This window comes from Salvelinus namaycush, chromosome 23, assembly GCF_016432855.1.
Source record: "Salvelinus namaycush isolate Seneca chromosome 23, SaNama_1.0, whole genome shotgun sequence".
Classification (NCBI taxonomy): Eukaryota; Metazoa; Chordata; class Actinopteri; order Salmoniformes; family Salmonidae; genus Salvelinus; species Salvelinus namaycush.
The window spans coordinates 10,425,857-10,448,927 of record NC_052329.1 but is presented as its reverse complement, the minus strand read 5'-3'; the positions used below and the strand labels follow the sequence as shown (position 1 = coordinate 10,448,927).

Below are 23,071 nucleotides of genomic sequence, written 5' to 3'. Positions count from 1 at the left end.
TATTTCACACATGTAAAATGTTGTATTAATAAGCATGTGTGAAATGGAAATGTATTTTTTGCATATCCCGACTCTCCCTGAGAAACTCTCGGAGTGGGGTCACAGCCGGGGTCACCATATCCCAACTCTCCCTGAGAAACCCTCGGAGAGTGGGGTCACGGCCGGGGTCACCATATCCCAACTCTCCCTGAGAAACCCTCGGAGAGTGGGGTCACGGGCAGGGTCACCATATCCCAACTCTCCCTGAGACACCCTCGGAGAGTGGGGTTACGGCCAGGGTCACCATATCCCAACTCTCCCTGAGAAACCCTCGGAGAGTGGGGTCACGGCCAGGCCTTCTCAACATAATTGCACAACCTTAAAACAACCAGAACCCCACCATAACAAAATAGATGGCAACCTATGGACTTTCAGAGGGAAGTTACAACCAGGTTCCCTTTTTTGATCTCTCTCTCTCTCTCTCTCTCTCTCTCTAACACACACTGACTAATGACCGCAATAGGAAAATCAGCCTATGCATTTCTTATCAAAGACCTCTCTGCATTTCCTCTTTTGTGTCCAGTATTCAACACAATCAGACAGAGTAGACTAGCACTAACTTGGTGGCTTGATAGTCACACACAGCACACAAAAAAACTGATGGTGTAGAAAAACCTTCTTCTATGTTAGCTTAAAAAAAAATGATGTTTTAAACCCACTATACAGTACATTGTAAAACAAATATAATGGGAGAATTGGTATGTAGCCCTTTCCTGCAGTCAAATGACATAGTGGCTTCATGGGTGGAATGATATTAATATTTTTCATAATTAATACACTTTTTTTTATTTTTTTTAAGTTGCCATTATTTTAAAAAAGCAGCCGAAAATCCAGTGTTTCTATGTTAAATGGTTTTGCTATATTTCAGTCTTCTGTGATGTATATAACGATTAATATAGGATGCTTTATATCTTTATATATCTTTACAACTTTATATCGGACATGGTACAGGTGTCTACTTTTTTAGCCCATAGGTCTATACTTTTGTTTCAAAGTAGATTTGTTTAAGACTACCAAGAAACACTGTGTGATCCTGTTTTCGCCCACTGCAGTAAATTAAATTCCTGATATTATCTTTTTACACGTGCATTATTTAATTACTTTTGTAAAGGCCATACATGTCCAAATTTGACAATTATTCGAACACAGATAAATGAGTGAATGTATCTCCCATCAAGTCTCAGGTTTTGTTTGTCAATTGCTTTATAGGAAGAGGGAAAAATAATGGATATACAAAAGCAAGGATTCTGACAGACAAAGTTTGAGCAAGGCCCTTCTCGCCTACCTAACATTGGGTCAGTTTTGAAGCATGCATCTTGAGCCAATGCCTCTGAGATCCCCTTTTTTCTTAATGAAGTCTTGATATCGCAGTGTTTGTTATTGGCAGTACAACAAAAACATATTTCACAATAAAATCAACTCCAATGGTTTACACACATTAAATTAATTAATATTGTTCTATTGGATATGCATCTGTGATAGTATCTCTACTGCCTTTACAATAGCACACAGGGTTTCCTACTGCCTTTACAATAGCACACAGGGTTTCCTACTGCCTTTACAATAGCACACAGGGTTTCCTACTGCCTTTATAATAGCACACAGCGTTTCCTACTGCCTTTACAATAGCACACAGGGCTTCTTGGTGGCGACAGGTTGTGGGTTGAGAAAGGCTCGCACACCCTCAGCAAACACTTCTTTGATTCCATCTTGGTTGAGGGCAGAGCATTCGAGGTACTTGATGGCTTGGATCTGCCTGGCCAGGGCGGTGCCCTGCTGTTGGGTGATGGTCGTCTGGTTCTGATCCTTAAGCTTCTTCAACACCTCTGGGTCATTACGCAGGTCCTTCTTGGTGCCCACCAGCAGAATGGGCGTATTGGGACAGTGGTGGGTGACCTCTGGGTGCCACTTGTGCTTGATGTTCTCAAAGGAGGGGGGGCTGGCAACAGAGAAGCAGATGACAAACACGTTGGTCTGGGGGTAGGAGAGGGTGCGCAGGCGGTCGTACTCCTCCTGGCCTGCTGTGTCCCACAGGTTGAGGCTAATAGTCCTGCTGTCCACAGTCACCTGGGCGCTGTAGTTGTCAAACACAGTGGGGATGTACTCCTTGGGGAAGGCGTTGGTGGTGTAGGAGATAAGGAGGCAGGTCTTCCCCACTGCACCGTCTCCTACCACCACACACTTGATGCTCTGCATTCTGGCCCCTTCACTGTCTCAGACACCTGGACATGAGAAACACAGGGAGAAATGCACTTTATGCTACAATTTTCAGATGCACTTTACACCAAAAGAGACACTGGCTAGGGCCCAACAAATGTAAACTGTTGAAAAGTAAGGTTTGTGGTTTAAATTGCTCTGACACTTTATCAGATATGAACATCACTTTCACACCCTAGATATCACAATACAGTTTGACACTTTCAATTCATATCCGTCTTTGTTGATCTATTATCTTTCATTTCGACTTGAAAATAATGTTTATCTGTGGGCCTACTTAATTTATAGTTACAGTACAGAAGGCGTATGTTCCCCATGAATTCAAGTGAGAAAACCGAAACTACAAAATATGGGTGGAGACTGGATAGTATGAAATAGAGGCAGTAATTGTAATTCATTGTGAGAGAGGAGAGCTGGACTCTTCCCACTACTCTCTGAGAATGTTGGAGAAAATGTGAATATAGCTCAACCCAGCCTACAGGGACCTGAGACTGGGAGCACTGAAATGTACTGCTCTGCACACTGACTGGGGATACTATATCAAATCCAATAAACCTTTGTATTCATCACCACTGCCACATACCATTGGCCTATCCACTGAATATCTATGATAGGTGCATTTCACAGTGTAGGCCATCAACAAGGCCATAGCGTTCTGATCACATATTTTTCTAATATAATTCACCTAGATTATTAGGCTACAATTAAGAAAAGCGCTATGCGTAAATAGGGCATAATAGTACCCCTGAAATTAGAAAATATTTCAACATGAATTACAGTGAATGTTCTTCACCACCACCATCATCATCATTTCATAGAAAAAGAGCCAAATATAATCACTAGAGACACTTATAACTTTGAGCGGGCTAAATGAAACACAAAATAACTGTCACAAATAAGTATTACAATAGTGGATTTTAACATTGCTTGCCTATGGTAGGCCTATAGTGTTTTGATATAGAATAGCGCCTTCCGAAATTATAACAGCAGTAGGCTACCTCACTTTATGTTGCTCACTCAAGTGCTTCCGTAAGATTGTGTTCTCAGCCTACATATCTATTATACAGTAGTAGTACATAAAAAACATGCAAAGGTTAAAAACAAGTCAGACTCACCAAACATACTATCTTCAGTGGCAGGGTTTGTATGAACATATAGCCTACAATCTGTCCGAGAGCGTCAAAGCAGTCAAGCAAAGTGTTGCTGTAGTGGAGGAAGTGTGAGTGTTCACTGAAGAGGAAGCCGCTTGAGCAATAATAGCACTGTGAGGAAGTTTGTCTTCTCACCATGACAGCCTGAGCTATTGTTTTAAATAAACGTTGCTGGTAGAATATTAAACAGGATTTTTACATACAAATGTTACCCAATGAATTACCTTATTTGACATTCAAATGCACAGAATAGGAATAACCACATAGTCGTTAGAGGCCCATTGCAGTCAAAATTTGTTTTTCCTGTGTTTTTTATCATCTTGTACAACGGCTGATGAAACTAACACTGCAAACGTGTGATTTAAAAAAAAATAGTGTTACTCCTGATATAGTTCCTGGTTGAAAATACAATCTACACAGGACCTTCTAATCAGCATGTTTGCATGGGTGGGGATTTCTAATTCCCTGGTGACATCACCAGTCTGTAAATTGGTTAATAGACAAATAACAGAGAGTTCCGAACCTCTCTGCCAATAACAGCTAGTTTTCAGTTTTCAGACCACTCCCAGACTGTCCTAGCAAAATTCTTGCTTGATAATTTTTTGTTGTTGCTAAAAAGCTATTTTTTTTATATTTTTTATGGTAAACTATTACAGTAAGGTGCTTAATTGTTACCCAGAAATTATTTTATATTGATATACATATGGTTGCATTGGGCCTTTAAACTGAGAATTCGAGGACGTATCATTAGCTTATGATATATTATCAGATCAAGGTGTATCATACACCTTTATTATAAAAGGTTGGGATTTAGCATGATAAGGCCTACTGGCTGTCCCAGTTAGGCTCAGATTTGTTCTGATGGGGGTATTAAGACCATCAGAAGATGTACCCCCCCCCCCTTCTGATGGTATGCCTCCCCATAAAATCATGTCTCCCCTCCTGTTTTACTGTTTTCCTGTTAGCGTTGTGTAGCCCACAGCCTCAAGGTGGCATGCTTGAGCTTAGTTGTGTGGAACTGATGAGTCGATGAGCTCCACCGTTCATATGTTGTAATAGCCTACATCCACACACCTTTAGGTGGAGGTATAATGTCAGAATCAGATTGAAGAAGTGGACAGCATAGGCTGCAGTCTTCCAGCTATCGTTAAAACTACCTTCCGGTAGTCGTGACGTTGGATCCAATGCGCTGCTCATCATGATTGCTTTAACCATAGACTTATATTGACATCGCATCATTGTATCTGTTCTTTTATGGCGTATTTGGGAGCACAGGCACCGCCATTGAGGCCATATCCATTTTGAAGTAGTAAATGTTATTATTTTACAACTTCTATGAGTTGGCAAACAAACTGAAAGGGTGCACACTGCCATCTATAGTGTTTTGTTTGAACAAGTATAAGGCCAAGGTTGGCGATATACTGCCACCTGCAGATATGGTTTCCTCACAAGTATAATTAATTGGCTGATCCCTCCTGGTGACCTGGATGGAATAATGGGATCCTTCCTGAAATCATACGAAAGTCCCACCCAGTTGACTACTTCAAAATATTGAAAGTCCTGGTGCTGCACATGCTAAAACTAAGTTTTGGGCACTAGAGTTCTCTATCTATCTCTATGCCTCAAACACATCTGAACTAATATGTGTTTGAAGCCAGCATGAGCAACAGCTAGCAACATAAGGCCTAGGCGATTTCCTGAAAAATAAAAAAAAGTTACGTGTCGATATTGGTACAAATGTAGGATACTATGGTCGAAATACATTTCTTATATATTTATAAATATATATATAAATGTATATAATATATATAAATATATATAAATGTGTATATATATACACACACAGTACTTAAGAAAAAATACTTTAAAGTACTACTTAAACGTTTTCTCTGCTACCGCACGGCAAGCGGGACTGGAGTGCCAAGTCTAGGACCAAAAGGCTCCTCAGCAGCTTCTACCCCCAAGCCATTAGACTGCTGAACAATTAATAAAAATCGCCACCGGACAATTTACATTGACACCACTTTTACCTTGAGTAATTTTCTATAAAGTAAAAAAAAACTTTTACTCAATTATAACAATTAGGTACTTTTCCACAACAATACATATATATATATATATGCATGTGTGCTATGATGTGCTATGATATATATATATATATAAATATATTCAAATATATAAATATATATATATATATTTTAAATTGTATCTTCATAATTCGTTTACACCATTTACAGGGTGGTACTCTTATTTTGAAGGATTACTAAAAGCACGTGACAGGAAGTGATTCACTAAAATTGCTTGATTCACAGGTGAAGCAACCCAGTCCAGAGAATTGAACGAGTCAGCTCCAAAGCCAGCTTTTTTGAGTGTGGGGGGGAAACCAGCTGTAGCAGACATGTAGTTAGTGGATGACAATCGCTCTGTGTTTGAATCAATCATAAGTACTTTTTTCCTTACTCGAGTGTATTTTATCCAGTAAATTGACGTAAGAGGACGGGTTGGCTCGTGTGCTATGATTAGCTGCTGACAATGATCTGAAGCCTGCGTTGGTGCGTTGGTTAGCTAGCTGAAGACGCGGCCCGAACCATTACGTTACTAAGTTATCTTTATCTTAGTGTCTGTGTTAGTCGACCACCTCGGCCCTTGCCTTGGATTGCCATTAGCGGGCTAAACAGAGCGGAAAATCATTTGTCATATGCAGCTAGCCAGCTAATTTAGCTCTTTATCCATGGAGTACAGAGGGGTTTCTCTTTGCAGTTTGGACCTACGATTGATGACGTGCCTTTGATTCTACTGTAACCACGAGAGTTGTAAAAAGAGCATCAAATGCACAAGTCTTGAAAGGTAAATAACTACAATTTAATGCCTACCTATAAAATCATGGAACAACTGACCCGATTATGATCGCTATTCAGGCCTGGCTGTCAAACTCACTTATGTTTTGATAAGGGTGGTTAGCCAGCCATTTTTTATTGTCAATTAGCTGTTAACGCGTTAGCAATGATTGCTTGTGATCCATATCCAGCTAATATTGTCTTGTAATGATTTTATTGAAATAGCTAAACATGTTAATTGTTTGCTAGTAGTATTATGGTCATGATAATGTTTAGCATGAGTCAACCACTGATTTTGTTAGGGGCTGTAGGCAGGTAGAGCCTGTACTATGTGACTTCTAAACTGAGTAACTAGCCAAGTTAGATGTCCCAGATATGGGCTACCAACCCTCCTTGTCTGATGATAGTTTGCTTTTAAAGTTTCCGATGTGATCTCATTTGACACTTTTTAGCTAGTTCTTTTAGATTGTAATAATAATTTAAGTCATTGGTTTGTAATTGGTGTCATTGGTTTGAAATCTTGAGTTGTCATAGTTAAATCACTAGGCTAGTACAGTATCTAACGTTATACATTCATGTGAGATGTCACTAAAACATTTCTTCTCCACCCTCTTCCTAGCAAACCTCCATTATGGATTTCAGCAAATCGTTGACCTTGTGGATTGTATGCTTATGCCTCCTGAGCGAAAGTTGGACGGTCCAAGCCATCTCAGACCACCATCATATTGATAGTGGTGTGTCAGGTATGTAAATATCATTGAGAAATGTCCAAACATTATGGCACGCCTGCAAGTGTGTATTCATACAATACTCCATACACAAAGTGATCAAAATTGGTCACTTGTAAACTTTTGTTGCATTATCAGTGCACTAGAATCTCCAGTACCAGTTTTGTATTTAGAAATTGCGCCAGCTCTAAATGCAGCCATGCTGAGAATAGTTAGGGTATGCATTCTCCATTAAGCTCTGTCCTCGGGTGATCATGGCACACAGTCAAGTCAGGGAGTCGTGCATCTTGGTAGTGTTTTTTTCTTTTCTTGTCGATTTGACAAGTCAGTCAAAATGTATTTTACTCATTGTCACTAGTTTTGCCACAGCATTCAATATAATTCCAAAACGGAATGTGTGAAACTATTGTCATAAGTTATTTAAACTAAACAATGTGACACTGAAGATGTTTGGGACTTAGCAAAATGTAAGGAACATCATATAGGTGTCTAAGCCTCATGTCGGCTACAGTAGTACGCTAGACCTAGCCTATTCATTGTTCGTTTTAGACCAAACCAGTCTCCTCTTGTTCCATTTTGGGTGGGTATGTATACTAAAGTCATATCATATTTATACAGCTGTGGGTGAATTGGGTGCCTGCCCATAATTTTATCAACACTGTTTACACAGGGCTCCTATGATTGCACATGAACAGTGTTGATGTTGAACTTGTGGCATTTGTAATGTATCATGTAGTGCCATGCTTCCTGTCCAAGGGGCCCTTAACTATTGTAAGCCTATTCCTAAAAAATGGAGACATTTAGAAATGAATAACAATAGCTTTGAAGACTACTCTCGGCCATGACTTTTGAAAGTTAGCCTATTCTATACCACTTACAGTAATTGTGCCTCTACTTGAGAGGTTTTTTGATTTACGTCATGCAATGAGGCCAGACTGTGTAAAGGCTTCAGCTGAATTGGACAGGCCCAGTCATGGAGTGATACATGTTGGCTGTCACAGTCACCCATCTCCAATAAAGATTGCATTTGTGGTAAAACATTGAAGACTGTTGTAGTGGTCTGTTGGACCTGTTGGTGGTGAGACATTCAGTGAATGTGGCCTAGCTACCCACATACATAATGTATAGGTTGTCTGTGCTCAGAAACAGTTTAACTAGCTTGTGGCATTTGTGTGATGACGAGACTCGGGCCTGGAGAGGGTTGACTACTACAGCCTACTGCCAGCTACAGTAAGCCTGGTTGGGTATCCTGGAGTCAGGATGGAAACAGTCATTACACCGGTGAAGTGGAGTGGTGCAGAGGGCAAGTGTGTGTTCAGTCTTCTACAAGCGAATACACAGAGGGTTAGATAACTTAAACCTCTTTGAAAAGGTAGTCTCGTATGTAAATATTTAATATCCATCTTGTTTGCAAACCAAATGAGGAAGAGGGTGTGTGAGAGCTGCAGGTGATAAACGTCATTATTTTTTCAATATGGCCGTGTTTGCTGAAGTACTGGGCTGCAGTTCTGGAATGTAGACACTCTGGTATTTTCAAATGCACAGAAAACAGCCCAAAAAGTTACTTTTTCAACCAGCACCACCACACCCTTGGGTTTTAGACTTAACCTTTTATCTAGTAGGCTAGCTGTGTTCAGCACACTGACTTGCGTGGGTTGATTTGGAGCCCCCAGCAGGATTTATGCTGTTAGATTGTTGAATTAAAGAACAGGTTGACCTGAAAAGGGTTTGTTATTTGGTTATCTGGAGCCATATTAGCCAGGAGGCTTTCATTTAGAGCTGCATTGTTATTGTCTAAGTAGTAGGCCTTTTAGCTTCGGTTACTCTGTTTGCTAAAGGCTGTACGCTGGCACAAGATTGCTCAGATAGGCTACTCATTGCACCTGAAATGGGGACCAATAGGGGTGTGACTTTAGAGTCAAGCTGCCACTATAGATGTTTGAGATTCACTGCCTTCCATTGCAGCTGTAGAGCCTAGTTATGGCAGAGGAAATACTGTTTTTGATCAGAAATGCTCCACCCCACTTTCTGCTGCAGTGCAGTGGCACATTTATGTGGCATATGCTGCTGCCTGTATGTGTTGAATAGAAGGCTTTACAGTCAAAGAATGTTAACATGTCTTAACAAGCAGCTATGGGCAACCTGACAGCATGTCAGTTGATGGATTAGCAGCTTGTTGTAGCATACTTACACTTTTATTCATTTCTTTATTTTCTTGTTGGAGTTCCCAGTAGAGTGGGAGGGCGTGTAACCAAGTTGGCCGTTCCCTCCTGCACATAAAGGCTTCTTGAAGTCAGGAACAGTTTTACTCCAAAGTTGAGCATTTATTTGAAAAATAGATTGTATACATCTATGGTTAAAATCAGGATTTGAGCTAAAACAAGGATGAAAAGGTAAGAGCAAAACATGTTCTCTATTCTTGCTTTCAACCCTTCTCACTGCCTCTCATAACCACATATACCTGTATTCAATTATCTTCTTAGCCAATCCTGACTCAACACATTCCTCACATAACTACACACAACTGTAGCAGAATATACGTCTGACTGGCAGGATATGAAAAATGACTGCAAAACTGGGCGCTTTAACAAATGAACATGAACAGTCACACACACAATGGGGAATGTATGAGTCTTTAGGTGAGGATGTGTCAGCTGTGGTGGTGTTTGTTGATATGCCTGGGTATTATAGAATTGATTCCACAATGGCCACCTGTCGTAGCCTCTGTGGCTGGCTTGCTCTAGATCTTGACCGTTCGGGTATAGTGACTTTTGTGGATCCAAACAAGTTTAACAATTGACCCCTTTTCTGTAGTTGCCTACAGCTAGGCTGCTTGATAGAGTGCAATTCCACAGCTTTACTTTTCTGGCTTTGTTGCCATTTTCTTTTCAGCCCTTGCTGCCTTAATTAAGTCTTTGTCATAAATAAATCTGCAGCAGTATTCCATGCCAGAGAAGTTCCTGCCTGCCTTGTGCTGTGCTATGCTGATTCATGCCTATAAGTTGCACTCTGCATGGGGCAATCGGGGTAGGTCTTGCCTAGTATTGTAATACTACGAGTTGCCTTGTGCAGCAAATGGGAGAGCAAGCTGGAAATAAACACACACATGCACACTTGTTGTGTGCTTCCTCATGATAGATTGCACCACTCAGGAATAAACCTGATATCACGTTTCTTAGTGTGAGAACTGAAGACATTGTACTAATCCAGGCCATGACCTATTTCATTTCTGTTTTGGGCTGGTTTCTGGGCAGGATAACCTACAGTCATACAAGCAGCAATGTTTTGCAGACTCTTAGCTTTGATCTAAGTTTTTTTCCCCATTTAGGGACTATGCTATGACTTCTTTCAGCCATTTTGCCTGCTTTTAAATAGTTTTTATCCTGCTGTTTCAGCATGTAGACTACATTGCAAAGACATAGAAGGTACATTCTTTTGACCTGAGATTGTGAACTTGAAATTTAGAACATTGAAGCTTTCTGAAATGACACTTGGCTACACTGAAAATCTCTGTGGCTTAGAGGCAGCCTTGGTCATGCTCCTGCACACAGCCCAGAATGTCTGCAGACAGCAGCTCAGGCCAAACAAGGCTTTCCTGTGACTTGAAGCAAGGCCTTATCTGTGATCTGCTGAGGGTTTTTAATCCCCCAGGAGAAGGGGGAAGACTGCAGGCCAGGCAGGCTTAGATGCAACACAACAATTTCATAACCATGAATACACCCAGAGATACTCTCAGCATGTAACACCATTTTATACAACTTTTAAACAACTGAGTTGTTTTTGCTAACAGGGTTTACGTGTTATGCTCTACAAGTTGTTTTTGCTAACAGGGTTTACGTGTTATGCTCTACAAGTTGTTTTTGCTAACAGGGTTTACGTGTTATGCTCTACAAGTTGTTTTTGCTAACAGGGTTTACGTGTTATGCTCTACAAGTTGTTTTTGCTAACAGGGTTTACGTGTTATGCTCTACAAGTTGTTTTTGCTAACAGGGTTTACGTGTTATGCTCTACAAGTTGTTTTTGCTAACAGGGTTTACGTGTTATGCTCTACAAGTTGTTTTTGCTAACAGGGTTTACGTGTTATGCTCTACAAGTTGTTTTTGCTAACAGGGTTTACGTGTTATGCTCTACAAGTTGTTTTTGCTAACAGGGTTTACGTGTTATGCTCTACAAGTTGTTTTCCACCATAAAATGGAGAAAGAGTAGAACCAACACAAATAACACTGTTATTTGTCTATTAGATGTTCAATGTTTCTTTATAAAAAGTATTTAAAAAGGAATAGGCCTTGTATTTAAAAAGGAATAGGCCTTTACCATATTAAAACAAGAGTTCAGTTCAAGTAACAGGGTTGACCTTTAATGAGGGACGGACTTAATCACTATTCACATGACATAAAGTTATTTCTGAAGATTATTAATTATCAAAGCAAGAACATAACTTGGGCTTTACAATGAGGGTTAAAACTTGAAGAAATGTTGGGGTTAAGTTTGTAAAAATCTTTCTAGTAGTCGGAAAAACATGACGAGGGACATTTTACACTTTCACAAGTCATGTATAGAATCAAATTTTTATTGAATTTTTCCATGTGCTCTATATTAAAGGACACTTAGTTTAATGGGCCTACTAGTAGGCTATGCAAAGGAAAATGACGTCAGCCTAGTAATGAATCATGATTTGTATGTTTTGCCCTCATAGTTCCCCCTTGTCATTGACTTTTCCCTCACTAGAACTCTACTTCCCTACACACGTGTTGCACTGGGATTGATGACATAATATCAGCACTCATGTCACATTGAGTGTAGGCAACACTCTGCTTACACTGTTGAAAAGAAAGCAAACTCCTACCCTCCCCACCATTCTCCAATGTAACCATACAGCTGGACACAGCCTGGTTATAAATAGCCTCTTGCAAGGTTTAGTTAACGCTCAGCTAAATTTAGCATCCCTATGCTTTTCTGCTGTGAGCAGCAAAGCTCCCAGGTTACTATGGGGATTTGAACAAATGGCTCGGGATGGTTTCAAGGTGGACAGAGTTTTGGCTGTTGGCCTACCCAAAAGCTGCGGTGTGTTACAGGTCGATAGCCTCTAGTCCTACTGTATGATGTAGGGATGGGCTCTATCCAGATGTTCACATCTTGAAACCGTTCCTGTACCATACCGGGGAAACGATATTACTGGCTGCACACATGGGGCACTGCTTATTTCCCCCCAAAAATAACTATGTATTTTTGTTTTGACACACAAAACTAATTTAGGCAGCAGGGATCTTGATCCAGGATGGGTTGATTGTCTCTGCTGTAACCAAGTAGCTTGATTTGGACGCTAGGGCTTAGCTAGCAAGTTAGCAAAACAAATGCATAGCTGGAGCCCTGAGTTGGAGATGATTTATTTGGCACATCTTGGATAGTTAACTTAGTTATAAGCAGTGGTGTAGCTTTAGGGCACCCCAAACTGTCATACCATCGGTATTTCAAAATACCCTGTTATACAGTTTACCTCCCAAGCCTAGTATGATGGAGAACATATCAGGTGTTGTTGGGAGCCCTGTACAACTGTTATCACTTCAAACTTCAGTACGAGCTCTGACTCAGGTTGAACTTGTCTTTTTTCCCTCAGAACTCTGTCGCATCGACGAGCCTCGGTGTCACGATGAGAATACCATCCTCAGTTTCGAGGCGATCCGCAGTATCCACAAGCAGATGGATGATGATGCTAATGGAAATGTGGACGTGTCAGAGACGGACGGGGTGAGTAACTCTAATCCCCTGTCATCCACCAGCAGGGACTCCTTCCCAAGATGGCCAGAGATAATGAGATTAGTTAATGGCTGCCTGGTAATGGCCTTTATTTTGCTATTGAAGTAAGTGGTGGATTTGTGCACTTCCTGGCCAGGCATTGGTCTCCCAAGAGGCGCAGCGGTCTAAGGCACTGCATCTCAGCGCTAGAGGTGTCACTACAGACACCCTGGTTCGAATCCAGGCTGTGTCACAACTGGCCGTGATTGGGAGTCCCATAGGGTGGCGCACAATTGGCCCAGCGCTGTCCAGGTTTGGCCGGTGTAGGCCGTCATTGTAAATAAGAATATGTTCTTAACTGACTTGCCTAGTTAAATAAAGGTTGAACAAAAAAACATTGAAAAAATGTCTGCAGTCAGAGGTCAGGGCTGCTAAAATGACACCGATGTGGCCTGCCCTCCTCTACCGTCCCCGTAGCAGGCTTCTCTCTTGCACTGCATCCAGTAGTAGGGCAGGCTGGGAGAGGAGAGGCCTGTATGGCAGCCGGAGGTTTCTTCCTCTGCAGCTTCTTCTGCAAGGGCTGAGTAGTTTTAGAGAAGGAGACACTGGCTTTGGTTGATGATCCTTGAAGCAGCCAGCCTGTGAATTAAGCACATATCTCTGGTACCAGTCCTGGCTCAGAGCCAACACTGAGGAAGGCTGAACAAAACATGTGGAGCGTTCGGACCAAAGCAGCTCTGATGCCTGGGCACTTCTTAAAGAAATAATAGGTTTTTTTGATCATATGTTTTGGAATTTTATTAGGATCTCTATTAGCTGTTGCGAAAGCAGCAGTTGCTCCTTGGGTCCACACAAAACATGAAACATGACATAATACAGAACATTAATAGACAAGAACAGCTCAAGGACAGAACTACATTTAAAACAAGATAAGATAATTGTAACATGACACAACTAAAAAACACATGTTGAACACACCATACTAGGATTTTTAAAACATCAGCTCTTTGGCTATTTTGTCAAAGAAATGGTATGATAACAGCATGGGGGCTGGCTAGAGATGGATGAAACATAATGTCAGCTAAGCCCTGTCGCTGCACTGCTATGCTGTTGCTCAAGAGAACTGGAGACACTCAATGTGTCCGGTATTACTTACTGTAGGCTCATTAGATTGGAATATTGGTCGAGTGTTTAGAGTAGAAAGAGGAACACCTGATTTCCTGTTTTGTGTTCCTCATCATCAAATTATGTGTCCACATCTGTTAGCAACAGAGTTATAGGTTTGTACTTTACATCACAGGTTTTCAGGCCAGTAAAGCTTCAGTGGAAAATGACACATGTGCATGCTCAAACCTATAGATCTTTATTGACGTTCAGTCATAAAAGACCAAGTGTTTTCTAGCCCCTTCTCACAGTGTGAGTAAAGCATGGGCTTCCTGGCTGTTCCACACAGCCTCCTCTACTGCTTGTCATGAACACTGATAATGTTACAAGGCCGGATGCACACTGCAGGCACAGGGACGCACAAGGCTTGCTTCTCTGTTGCTTATTCTCTGAGCAAGCTAACACTTTGCAGTCTCCTAAGTCTACCTCAGCCTGGATGAAACGGTTTGATCCCTCTGCTCTGACATCATCCTATAAGTGACAGGCCACATAATCCTTCTGGCTGATTTGATTGACACCTCTCTTCCCTTCTCTCCCCCCTATGTGACCTCGGTGACCTCCAGTTCCTAAGGGAGGACCTGAACTACCACGATCCCAAAGCCAAGCACAACAGTTTCCACGGAGATGACCAGTTCATCAGTGTGGAAGACCTGTGGAATACCTGGAAGGGTTCTGAAGGTGCTGGAACTAACACCGTAGTGTTGCTGCAGCTCCCCACTCTCTCTGCTCTTTTCAGGCTAGCAGCACAAACAAGCCTCCCCTCCAGGCACGCTGCCCCACTCAGTGCATCTGTTTGCATATAAGAGAGTCTCAGACGATGAATCTCATTCGGTACACTGTGTTCTCTTCCCAGAGCTCTGCCGGTCCAGCCCACCTTGTTTGATGTCTCACTGCTGACTGACACCGTGTTAGCTAGACTCCCTGTGCTTTGTCTGTTTTAGAGTACTGCATTGTATTTACGGTTTTATCTTCAGTAATTAGATTGAATGCTTGATGTTTTGTGTGGTGACTGTAGGTAAGGGAGAGTTCTTGCTGCCCAACCATCCCAGCTACAGCAGTCAAACTTATTAGCTGGTATGTCAGCATTGTCAAGTAAAGTGCAGACCACTTAGCAGGTCAAGCATCCTGGCAGAGGGTGATCAGTGGCCCTGTCATCATAACATATACACACACAGATAGCAACCATCCACACTGACGTTCCACCGACGCCTCCTTGTTCTGCTGGCAGGACTCTGTCCCGTTTATCATATACCGTTCATGGCTTTTCACATCTAACTCTCTTTTCTCTTCTCTTTGTCCCTCACCTCTTCTTCCTCCCGCTCTCTTCATCTCCTTCTCTCTTTCAACCCTTCCATCTCCCTACCTTGCTGCTCTTTCCCCTGTTTCTCCAAATCTCTTTCACCCCCCCAACACCCTTTCTGGTTGTCTCAGTCTCTCTGCATTGCAGCTTCCTGTCAGGGGCTCAGAGCGGAGGTTGGGAGCCAGGAAATTGTCTGTGCTCAGGCCAGCAGCATGCAGCAGCACATTCATCCATCCAGCTAGCTAGCCAGGCAGCAGCACATTAACCCACCCAGCTAGCTAGCCAGGCAGTAGCACATTAACCCACCCAGCTAGCTAGCCAGGCAGTAGCACATTAACCCACCCAGCTAGCTAGCCAGGCAGCAGCACATTAACCCACCCAGCTAGCTAGCCAGGCAGCAGCACATTAACCCACCCAGCTAGCTAGCCAGGCAGCAGCACATTAACCCACCCAGCTAGCTAGCCAGGCAGCAGCACATTAACCCACCCAGCTAGCTAGCCAGGTATCAGCACATTAACCCACCCAGCTAGCTAGCCAGGCAGCAGCACATTAACCCACCCAGATAACTAGCCAGGCAACATCACATTAACCCAGCTAGCTAGCCAGGCAGCAGCACATTAACCCACCCAGCTAGCTAGCCAGGCAGCAGCACATTAACCCACCCAGCTAGCTAGCCAGGCAGCAGCACATTAACCCACCCAGCTAGCTAGCCAGGCAGCAGCACATTAACCCAACCAGCTAGCTAGGCAGCAACACATTAACCCACCCAACCAGCTAGCTAGGCAGCAACACATTAACCCACCCAACCAGCTAGCTAGGCAGCAACACATTAACCCAGCTAGCTAGCTAGGCAGCAACACATTAACCCAGCTAGCTAGCTAGGCAGCAGCACATTAACCCACCCAGCAGCACATTAACCCACCCAGCTGACTAGGCAGCCTGTGCCCACACCACACTGCTGCTGACTCCCTGCCAGTCCTGTTTCCCTTACTCTGTCTTTTATTAAGAGATGTCTAACGTGTGTAGCTACATTTAACAGTGTGTTATGATAGAGGATACCTCTAAGGGATTTTGGATACACTCCTAAGATATAAAGCAGAATCACAGATGTTCTCTGTGTGTGGGTCGGCGTTGGCTCAAAGTTGGCGTACAACCAGTGATGGGGATTACTAAGGCTCATCTGAAACGGTCAGAGAGAGGTAATATCATGTTTTTGTATTGCAGTGTGCAACTGGACAGTGGACGATGTGGAGAATTGGCTCATCTACGTGGAGCTGCCGCAGTATGTGGACGCCTTCCGCAAGATGCACTTCAACGGCACTGTCATGCCCAGGTAAATGAACCTATAGCATCCTTCATACTAACCCTCCTGGTCTTGCTCTCTTCCTCAATGTTCCTGTGACTGCACTGGAAAATCTCAATCTGTCTGTCTGTTCCCTCAGGCTGGCTGTGAAGAACGCCACTCTGACTGTGTCCATTCTGAAAATGCTGGATCGAAGCCATGTTCAGAAGCTGCAGCTCAAGGCCTTGGACACTGTGCTGTTCGGCGCCCCACTCAGTAAGTGGATTATTATTTTTTACAATTACATGACCTATTAGTGTGTATCTTTCACCCAGGCCGATAAAGGAGAAATTCTGTTGCATTCTGAAGCGACTGTTAGTGACTGTAATTATAAGAGGAAGAACAGTGTCTGCTCTGTTTGTCTCTCCAGCTGGAGACAGTTGGTTTAAAATCCACCACTCCAAACTGTGTTCATTAGTCTCAAGCAGCAGCTTGGCAGTGCTAGAAAATACTAGTTCTTATCAAGTTTCAAGTTTTAATGTCACATGCACCACAAATACAGTGAAATGCCTTTCTTGCTGCTCTAAACCCAACAATGTGGTAATCAATAACAATGTAATACTCAAAATAACAAGGTAGAACAAAAAAACACAATACAAAATAAAAAAGCTTGTCCCCCTATACGTTTAGCTAGTAATCGTCTAGGACTACCTGCAGGCAGCCTTGTTGCTGCAGCACAGAAAACAGTGAATCAGTATGACTCATTTCAATTCTGCTACAATGTCCTTTGATAAATAACAAACTGTGAGTATCACCGGGGTTACTGTAAGGCCATAAACCATGTTTTCCTGTAAAGGAAGTGAAGCCCTCTTTAGGAAGGCTATAATTTGTGGTGCTCTGTGTGCCGTACCAAAAGCCAGCCTGTTCCAGCCTCAGCAGAGAGAGAGCAGTACTATAGAAGAGGAGGTGAGTTGATGCTCAGGCTGAGCTACTCTGTATTCTAGGCACACCTCTCTGGCGCAATGAGACAAACACACCACCTCTCTAGGGCCCTATAAAATCACACCTCTCTGGCGCACTGAGACAAACACACCACACCTCTAGGGCCCTATAAAATCACACCTCTGGCGCACTGAGACAAACACACCAAAACTCTATAAAATCGGTGTTGCGAATGGAATCATGGAATACAGAGATTAAAATGGAATTCAACAATTATTAAATGTACTGAACGTAGTAGGAAATCAACTAAATGTATTGAACTTATTAGAAAATTCCGACATTTTCCCAAGTTACTCATCAGATATTAACAAAATGAATCAGTGATTTGTATTTTCCTGCAGCGTTTTGAAACAGCACAGGTATGCCCGTTTGTCCGTGACGTGCGCGTGTATGCCTACACATGTAGGAGTTAGCGATGATGCTAATGATAACATTCTAGTAGAGATGGAAAGGCTTTCCCAGAATCCTTCTCAATTAAATGTTAACTACAAAGTAGCCAATGCCTACCTGGCAGAATGATATCATGATTATTTTCATCAATCCAGTGGCCATTTGTTTTGAAAATTCTGCATTCACATGAGCGCTATAGGAACATGGCTAACCAAACAACGACCAAACAACGGTCTCTTGCTGGTGCACACTTGCGTTAACAAGGTGCATGTCCCAACCTGGCCCTAAGTCCTACCAGTTATGGAGTTAAAGGACCTGATAGGAAACAGAACATGTCAGTTGTATTTATGTGGAGCATGATCAGTCATTCCCACAGCAACCCTGGGCCTGGTTAAACAGGAAGAACACAGGACTAGGTTCCTGACAGCTATCTCACAGTTACATATTTCAGCCTGTTGCAGCATGAATCTTTAGTCCCCGGAGGCTCCTGCTGTATCAGTGGTTGGTCATGTAGATACACCCTTTTCCCCCATTGTTTTCCTACTGTAAATGTATGTCATTCTGTTGGTCATACCCTGTCAGTGGGGGCTGGGGCTTGAGAGAAACTACTGATATAATGTCACCATCAGACAAGGGGGTTCATGGGAATTGTACCAGGGAGGGAGAACCTGATGGCTCACATTCTGGGGCTGCACCACAGACAGATTGTGTAGAGTGGAGTGCGGTGGCTTTATAAAATCTTATAATATTCAAATTCCGTTTGTGGTTTTCACTCTCAAAATCACACTTTTCTAAATAGAACATCAAATTGTGATCTTTAAGTGCACAACAATGTTTAAACCACATCAGGAGACCACTTTTCAGGTCTGTGAAAAATCTAAGAAATGTTCATTTTTGGCTGTAGAACAAGAATCCGTGATCAGGTTATGTAAGGAAACCAGAATATTAATGTCGCCTTGGGCTTCCTCTGGCCTTGAAGTTCTGTCTGCTCTGCTCTCCATACTAGAGAACGGGGGGAGAAATAAAGGAGAATTTGGGTTGTTTTATAAGAAGGTTGCAGCAGCATCAGGATAAGGGAGAGTTAAGGGTCTGTCTGGAATGTGTCATTGTGTTTGTTTAGGGAAGAGTCTCAGCTGGAGGAAGAGAGGGGGTCGTCTGGACATGACAGCCCCGGGCAGAAAGCCACAGGTCCTGCTGTTGGTGGCACAGACTGTCTGTGCACAGCAGCAGCATTTTAAGACACCTTTCACAATGGGCCCGTCAGAAATGGACAGTACTCCTTGTCTTGTCTTAATGGCTGACACATTTACCAAAGGGAACCCATTCCACAGCCCTGTTTACGACTTATTACATGCAGCTGGACTGTTCACCTGAAGAAACCGGTTTGCGCAAAGTCATTCCCAGTCTAATGGTCAGTTAAACATGTCACTTTGGACTTTCTAGGCAACATTCCTGCTAATCAGCGACGTGTTTTCAGAGAAAGAAAAAGCTAATGGAGGAAAAGACCTACATGTACAGTGTCTTTGGAAAGTCTTCAGACCCCTTGACTTTTTCCACATATTGTTACGGTACAGCCTTATTCTAAAATGTATTAAATAAATACAATCCTCAGCAATCTACATACAATACCTTATAATAACAAAGTGAAAACGGGTTTTTATACGTTTTAGCAAATGTATTAAAATGTAAAATCAAATACCAATAAGTATTCAAACCCTTTGCTATGGTACTTGAAATTGAGCTCAGGTGCATCCTGTTTCCATTGATCATCCTTGAAATGCTTCTACAACTTGATTAGAGTCCACCTGTGGTAAAGTCAATTGATTGGACATGATTTGGAAAGGCACACCTTTCCTATATAAGGTCCCACAGTTGACAGTGCACGACAGAGCAAAAACCAAGCGATGAGGTTGAAGGAATTGTCCGCAGAGCTCCGAGACAGGATTGTGTTGAAGCACAGATCTGGGGAAGGGTACCAAAAAAATGTCTGCAGCATTGAAGGTCCTTAAGAACACAGTGGTCTCCATCATTCTAAAATGGAAGAAGTTTGGAACCTCCAAGACTCTTCCTAGAGTTGGCTGCCTGGCCAAACTGAGCAATCAGGGGAGAAGGGTGTTGGTCAGGGAGTTGACCAAGAACCCGATGGTCACTCTGACAGAGCTCCGGAGTTCCTCTGTGGAGATGGGAGAACCTTCCAGAAGGACTACCATCTCTGCAGCACTCCACCAATCAGGCCTTTGTGGTAGAGTGGCCAGAAGGAAGCAACTCCTCAGTAAAAAGCTCATGACAGCCCGCTTGGAGTTTGTCGTAAAGCACCTAAAGTCTCTCAGACCACGAGAAACAAGATTCTCTGGTCTGATGAAACCAGGATTGAACTCTTTGACCTTAATTCCAAGCGTCAAGTCTAGAGGAAACCTGGCACCACCCCTACGGTGAAGCATGGTGATGGTAGCATCGTGCTGTGGGGATGTTTTTCAGTGGCAGGGACTGGGAGACTAGCCAGGATTGAGGGAAAGATGAACAGAGCAAAGTACAAAGGGATCCTTGATGATCCTGCTCCAGAGCACTCAGGACCTCAGACAGGGGCAAAGGTTCATCTTCCAACAGGACAACACACGAGTGGCTTCGAGACAAGTCTGAATGTCCTTGAGTGGCCCAGCCAGAGCTCGGAACCCAATCGAACATCTCTGGAGAGACCTGAAAATAGCTGTGCAGCAAAGGTCCCCATCCAACCTGACAGCTTGAAGAAACTCAAAATACAGGTGTGCCAAGCTTGTAGTGTCATACCCAAGAAGACTCGAGGCGAATTTCTGCCAAAGGTGCTTCAACAAAGTACTGAGTAAAGGGTCTGAATGCTATTGTAATTGTCATATTTCATAAAAATAATAACATTTGCAAACATTTCAAAAATCCTGTTTTTGCTTTGTTATTATGGGGTATTGTATGTAGATTGTTGAAGGAAAAAATTATATTTAATCAATTTTTAGATACACATAACAAAATGTGGACAAGTCAATGGGTCTGAATATTTTCCGAAGGCACTGTAACTACCAAAATAAAGGAAACACCAACATAGTGTCTTAATAGGGCGTTGGGCCACCAGAACAGCTTCATTGTGCCTTTGTATAGATTCTACAATTGTCTGGAACTCTATTGGAGGGATGCGACAACATTCAAGATATTCCATCATTTGGTGTTGATGGGGGTGGAAAACGCAGTCTCAGGTACCGCTCCAGAATCTCCCACTTTAATAATGTTTACATATCTTGCATTACATTTATTTTATTTAACCTTTATTTAACTAGGCAAGTCAGTTCTGAACAAATTCTTATTTACTAGGAACAGTGGGTTAACTCCCTTGTTCAGGGGTAGAACGACAGATTTTTACCTTGTCAGCTCGGGGATTCAATCCACCAACCTTTCGGTTACTGGCCCAACGCTCTAACCACTAGGCTACCTGCCGCCCCATATCACATGTATTTACCGTATTTTATACCATCTATTGCACCTTGCCTATGCCGCTCGGCCATCACTCATCCATATACTTATATGTACATATTCTCATTCACCCATTTAGATTTGTGTGTATTAGGTAGTTGTTGGGTAATTTGTTAGATTACTTGTTAGATATTACCTCACTGTCGGAACTAGAAGCACAAGCATTTCACTACACTCGCATTAACATCTACCATGTGTATGTGACCAATAAAATTTGATTTAATTAAGTGTTTAATAGGGTTAAGATATGCTGACTGAGACACATGCACACACACCTGTTAAACCCCCTATGCTCCTTTGAGACTTGTCTTTCAAAGTCACTGAGATCTATTCTAGTCACGGTCTAGGCATTTTTAAACATGACCCTAAGCATGATGGGATGTTAATTAAGTAATTAACCACACCTGTGTGGAAGAATCTGCTTTCAATATACTTGTGTCCCTCATTTACTCAAGTGTTTCCTTTATTCTGGCAGTTACCTGTTTTGTGCTGGCAGTTACCTGAACATGTTTGTGTGTTAAAATGGTTGTATTCAACCACCGGTAATTGGACTATAGCAACAGGAGATTTAAATGATTTAGTTGAGTATGACCTTAGGGGATCATATATTCCTCTGCAGTGTCTGGTCTTCCACGGATGAAGAGTTGGATTCTAATGCTGCAGACCCACTGCAAATTGAGCGTGAAGACACTGAACTGAAATGTCATGACGACAACGCGAGAGGGAGTTATTTTCCTGTGGGAGGGAACGGATGATTGGCTTGATATCTATAAAATCGAGCACACAGCCATGTGATCTCCAAAGAAAAACATTTCTGGAGTGGTGTAAAGCTCGCCACCAATTGACTCTGGAGCAGTGGAAACATGTTCTCTGGAATGATGAATCACGCTTCACCATCTGGCAGTCCGACGGACAAATCTGGGTTTGGCGGATGCCAGGAGAACGCTACCTGCCTGAATGCATAGTGTCAACAGTCAAGTTTGGTGGATGAGGAATAATGGTCTGGTGCTGTTTTTCATGGTTCGGGCTTGGACCCTTAGTTCCAGTGAAGGGAAATCTTAACGCTACAGCATACAATTACATTCTAGACAATTCTGTGCCTCCAACTTTGTGTCAACAGTTTGGGGAAGGCTCTTTTCTGTTTCAGCATGAAAATGCCCCTGTGCACAAAATGAGGTCCATACAGAAATGGTTTGTCGAGATCGGTGTGGAAGAACTTGACTGGCCTGCACAGAGCCCTGACCTCAACCCCACCTTTGGGATGAACTGGAACCCCCGACTGCGAGCCAGGCCTAATCGCCCAACATCAGTGCCGGACCTAACTAACGCTCTTGTGGCTGAATGGATGTTTCAACATCTAGTGGAAAGCCTTCACAGAAGAGTGGAAGCTGTTCTAGCAGCGAAGCGGCGACCAACTCCATATTAATGCCCATGATTTTGGAATGAGATGTTTGACTAACTTTTGGTCATGTAGTGTATATTAGATGATTAATAATATTATGAACCCTGTTATCTCTCTTCTGTCAGGCCACAGACACACACAGCTCTGCTGTACTGTTACTGTAGGAAGCCCTAGTGCATTGTTCCCATATAGGCAGACCGCGGGCCAAATTTTTCCCACAAGTGATTTTTATTTTGCCCACAATTTCTCTCAGTAAATCAAAAAACAAACAAACGTTTGTTGGACATAACTTTAAAATCAAAAGGAAATCGGCTCAAAGTGATTT

The 23,071-nt window shown here is 42.6% G+C and overlaps 2 protein-coding genes across 3 annotated transcripts in view; one reads left to right on the top strand and one right to left on the bottom strand.

The window, feature by feature from the left end:
• Window positions 1–258: 258 nt before the first annotated feature.
• LOC120018070 (rho-related GTP-binding protein RhoG-like) lies at window positions 259–3,485 on the bottom strand. 2 transcript variants are annotated; one of them, XM_038961033.1, is made up of 3 exons: window positions 3,372–3,469; window positions 1,682–2,261; window positions 259–1,619 (listed from the first exon to the last, which is right to left on the bottom strand). In XM_038961033.1, the coding sequence occupies exons 2-3, from the start codon at window positions 2,233–2,235 to the stop codon at window positions 1,598–1,600; spliced, it is 576 nt and encodes a 191-aa protein (XP_038816961.1). In that variant the 5' UTR covers window positions 2,236–2,261; window positions 3,372–3,469; the 3' UTR covers window positions 259–1,597. The 2 variants fall into 2 exon arrangements, with proteins under 2 accessions (XP_038816961.1, XP_038816960.1); XM_038961032.1 differs by having other exon boundaries at window positions 259–2,261; window positions 3,372–3,485.
• A 2,235-nt stretch (window positions 3,486–5,720) lies between these two features.
• The window catches only part of stim1a (stromal interaction molecule 1a), a 38,735-nt gene continuing 21,384 nt past the window's right edge, over window positions 5,721–23,071 (top strand). The window contains exons 1-6 of the mRNA XM_038961031.1: window positions 5,721–6,254; window positions 6,864–6,987; window positions 12,590–12,720; window positions 14,436–14,550; window positions 16,397–16,505; window positions 16,615–16,730. Coding sequence (XP_038816959.1) covers window positions 6,876–6,987; window positions 12,590–12,720; window positions 14,436–14,550; window positions 16,397–16,505; window positions 16,615–16,730 — 583 coding nt within the window. The 5' untranslated portion in view covers window positions 5,721–6,254; window positions 6,864–6,875. The remainder of the gene's footprint in view (window positions 6,255–6,863; window positions 6,988–12,589; window positions 12,721–14,435; window positions 14,551–16,396; window positions 16,506–16,614; window positions 16,731–23,071) is intronic.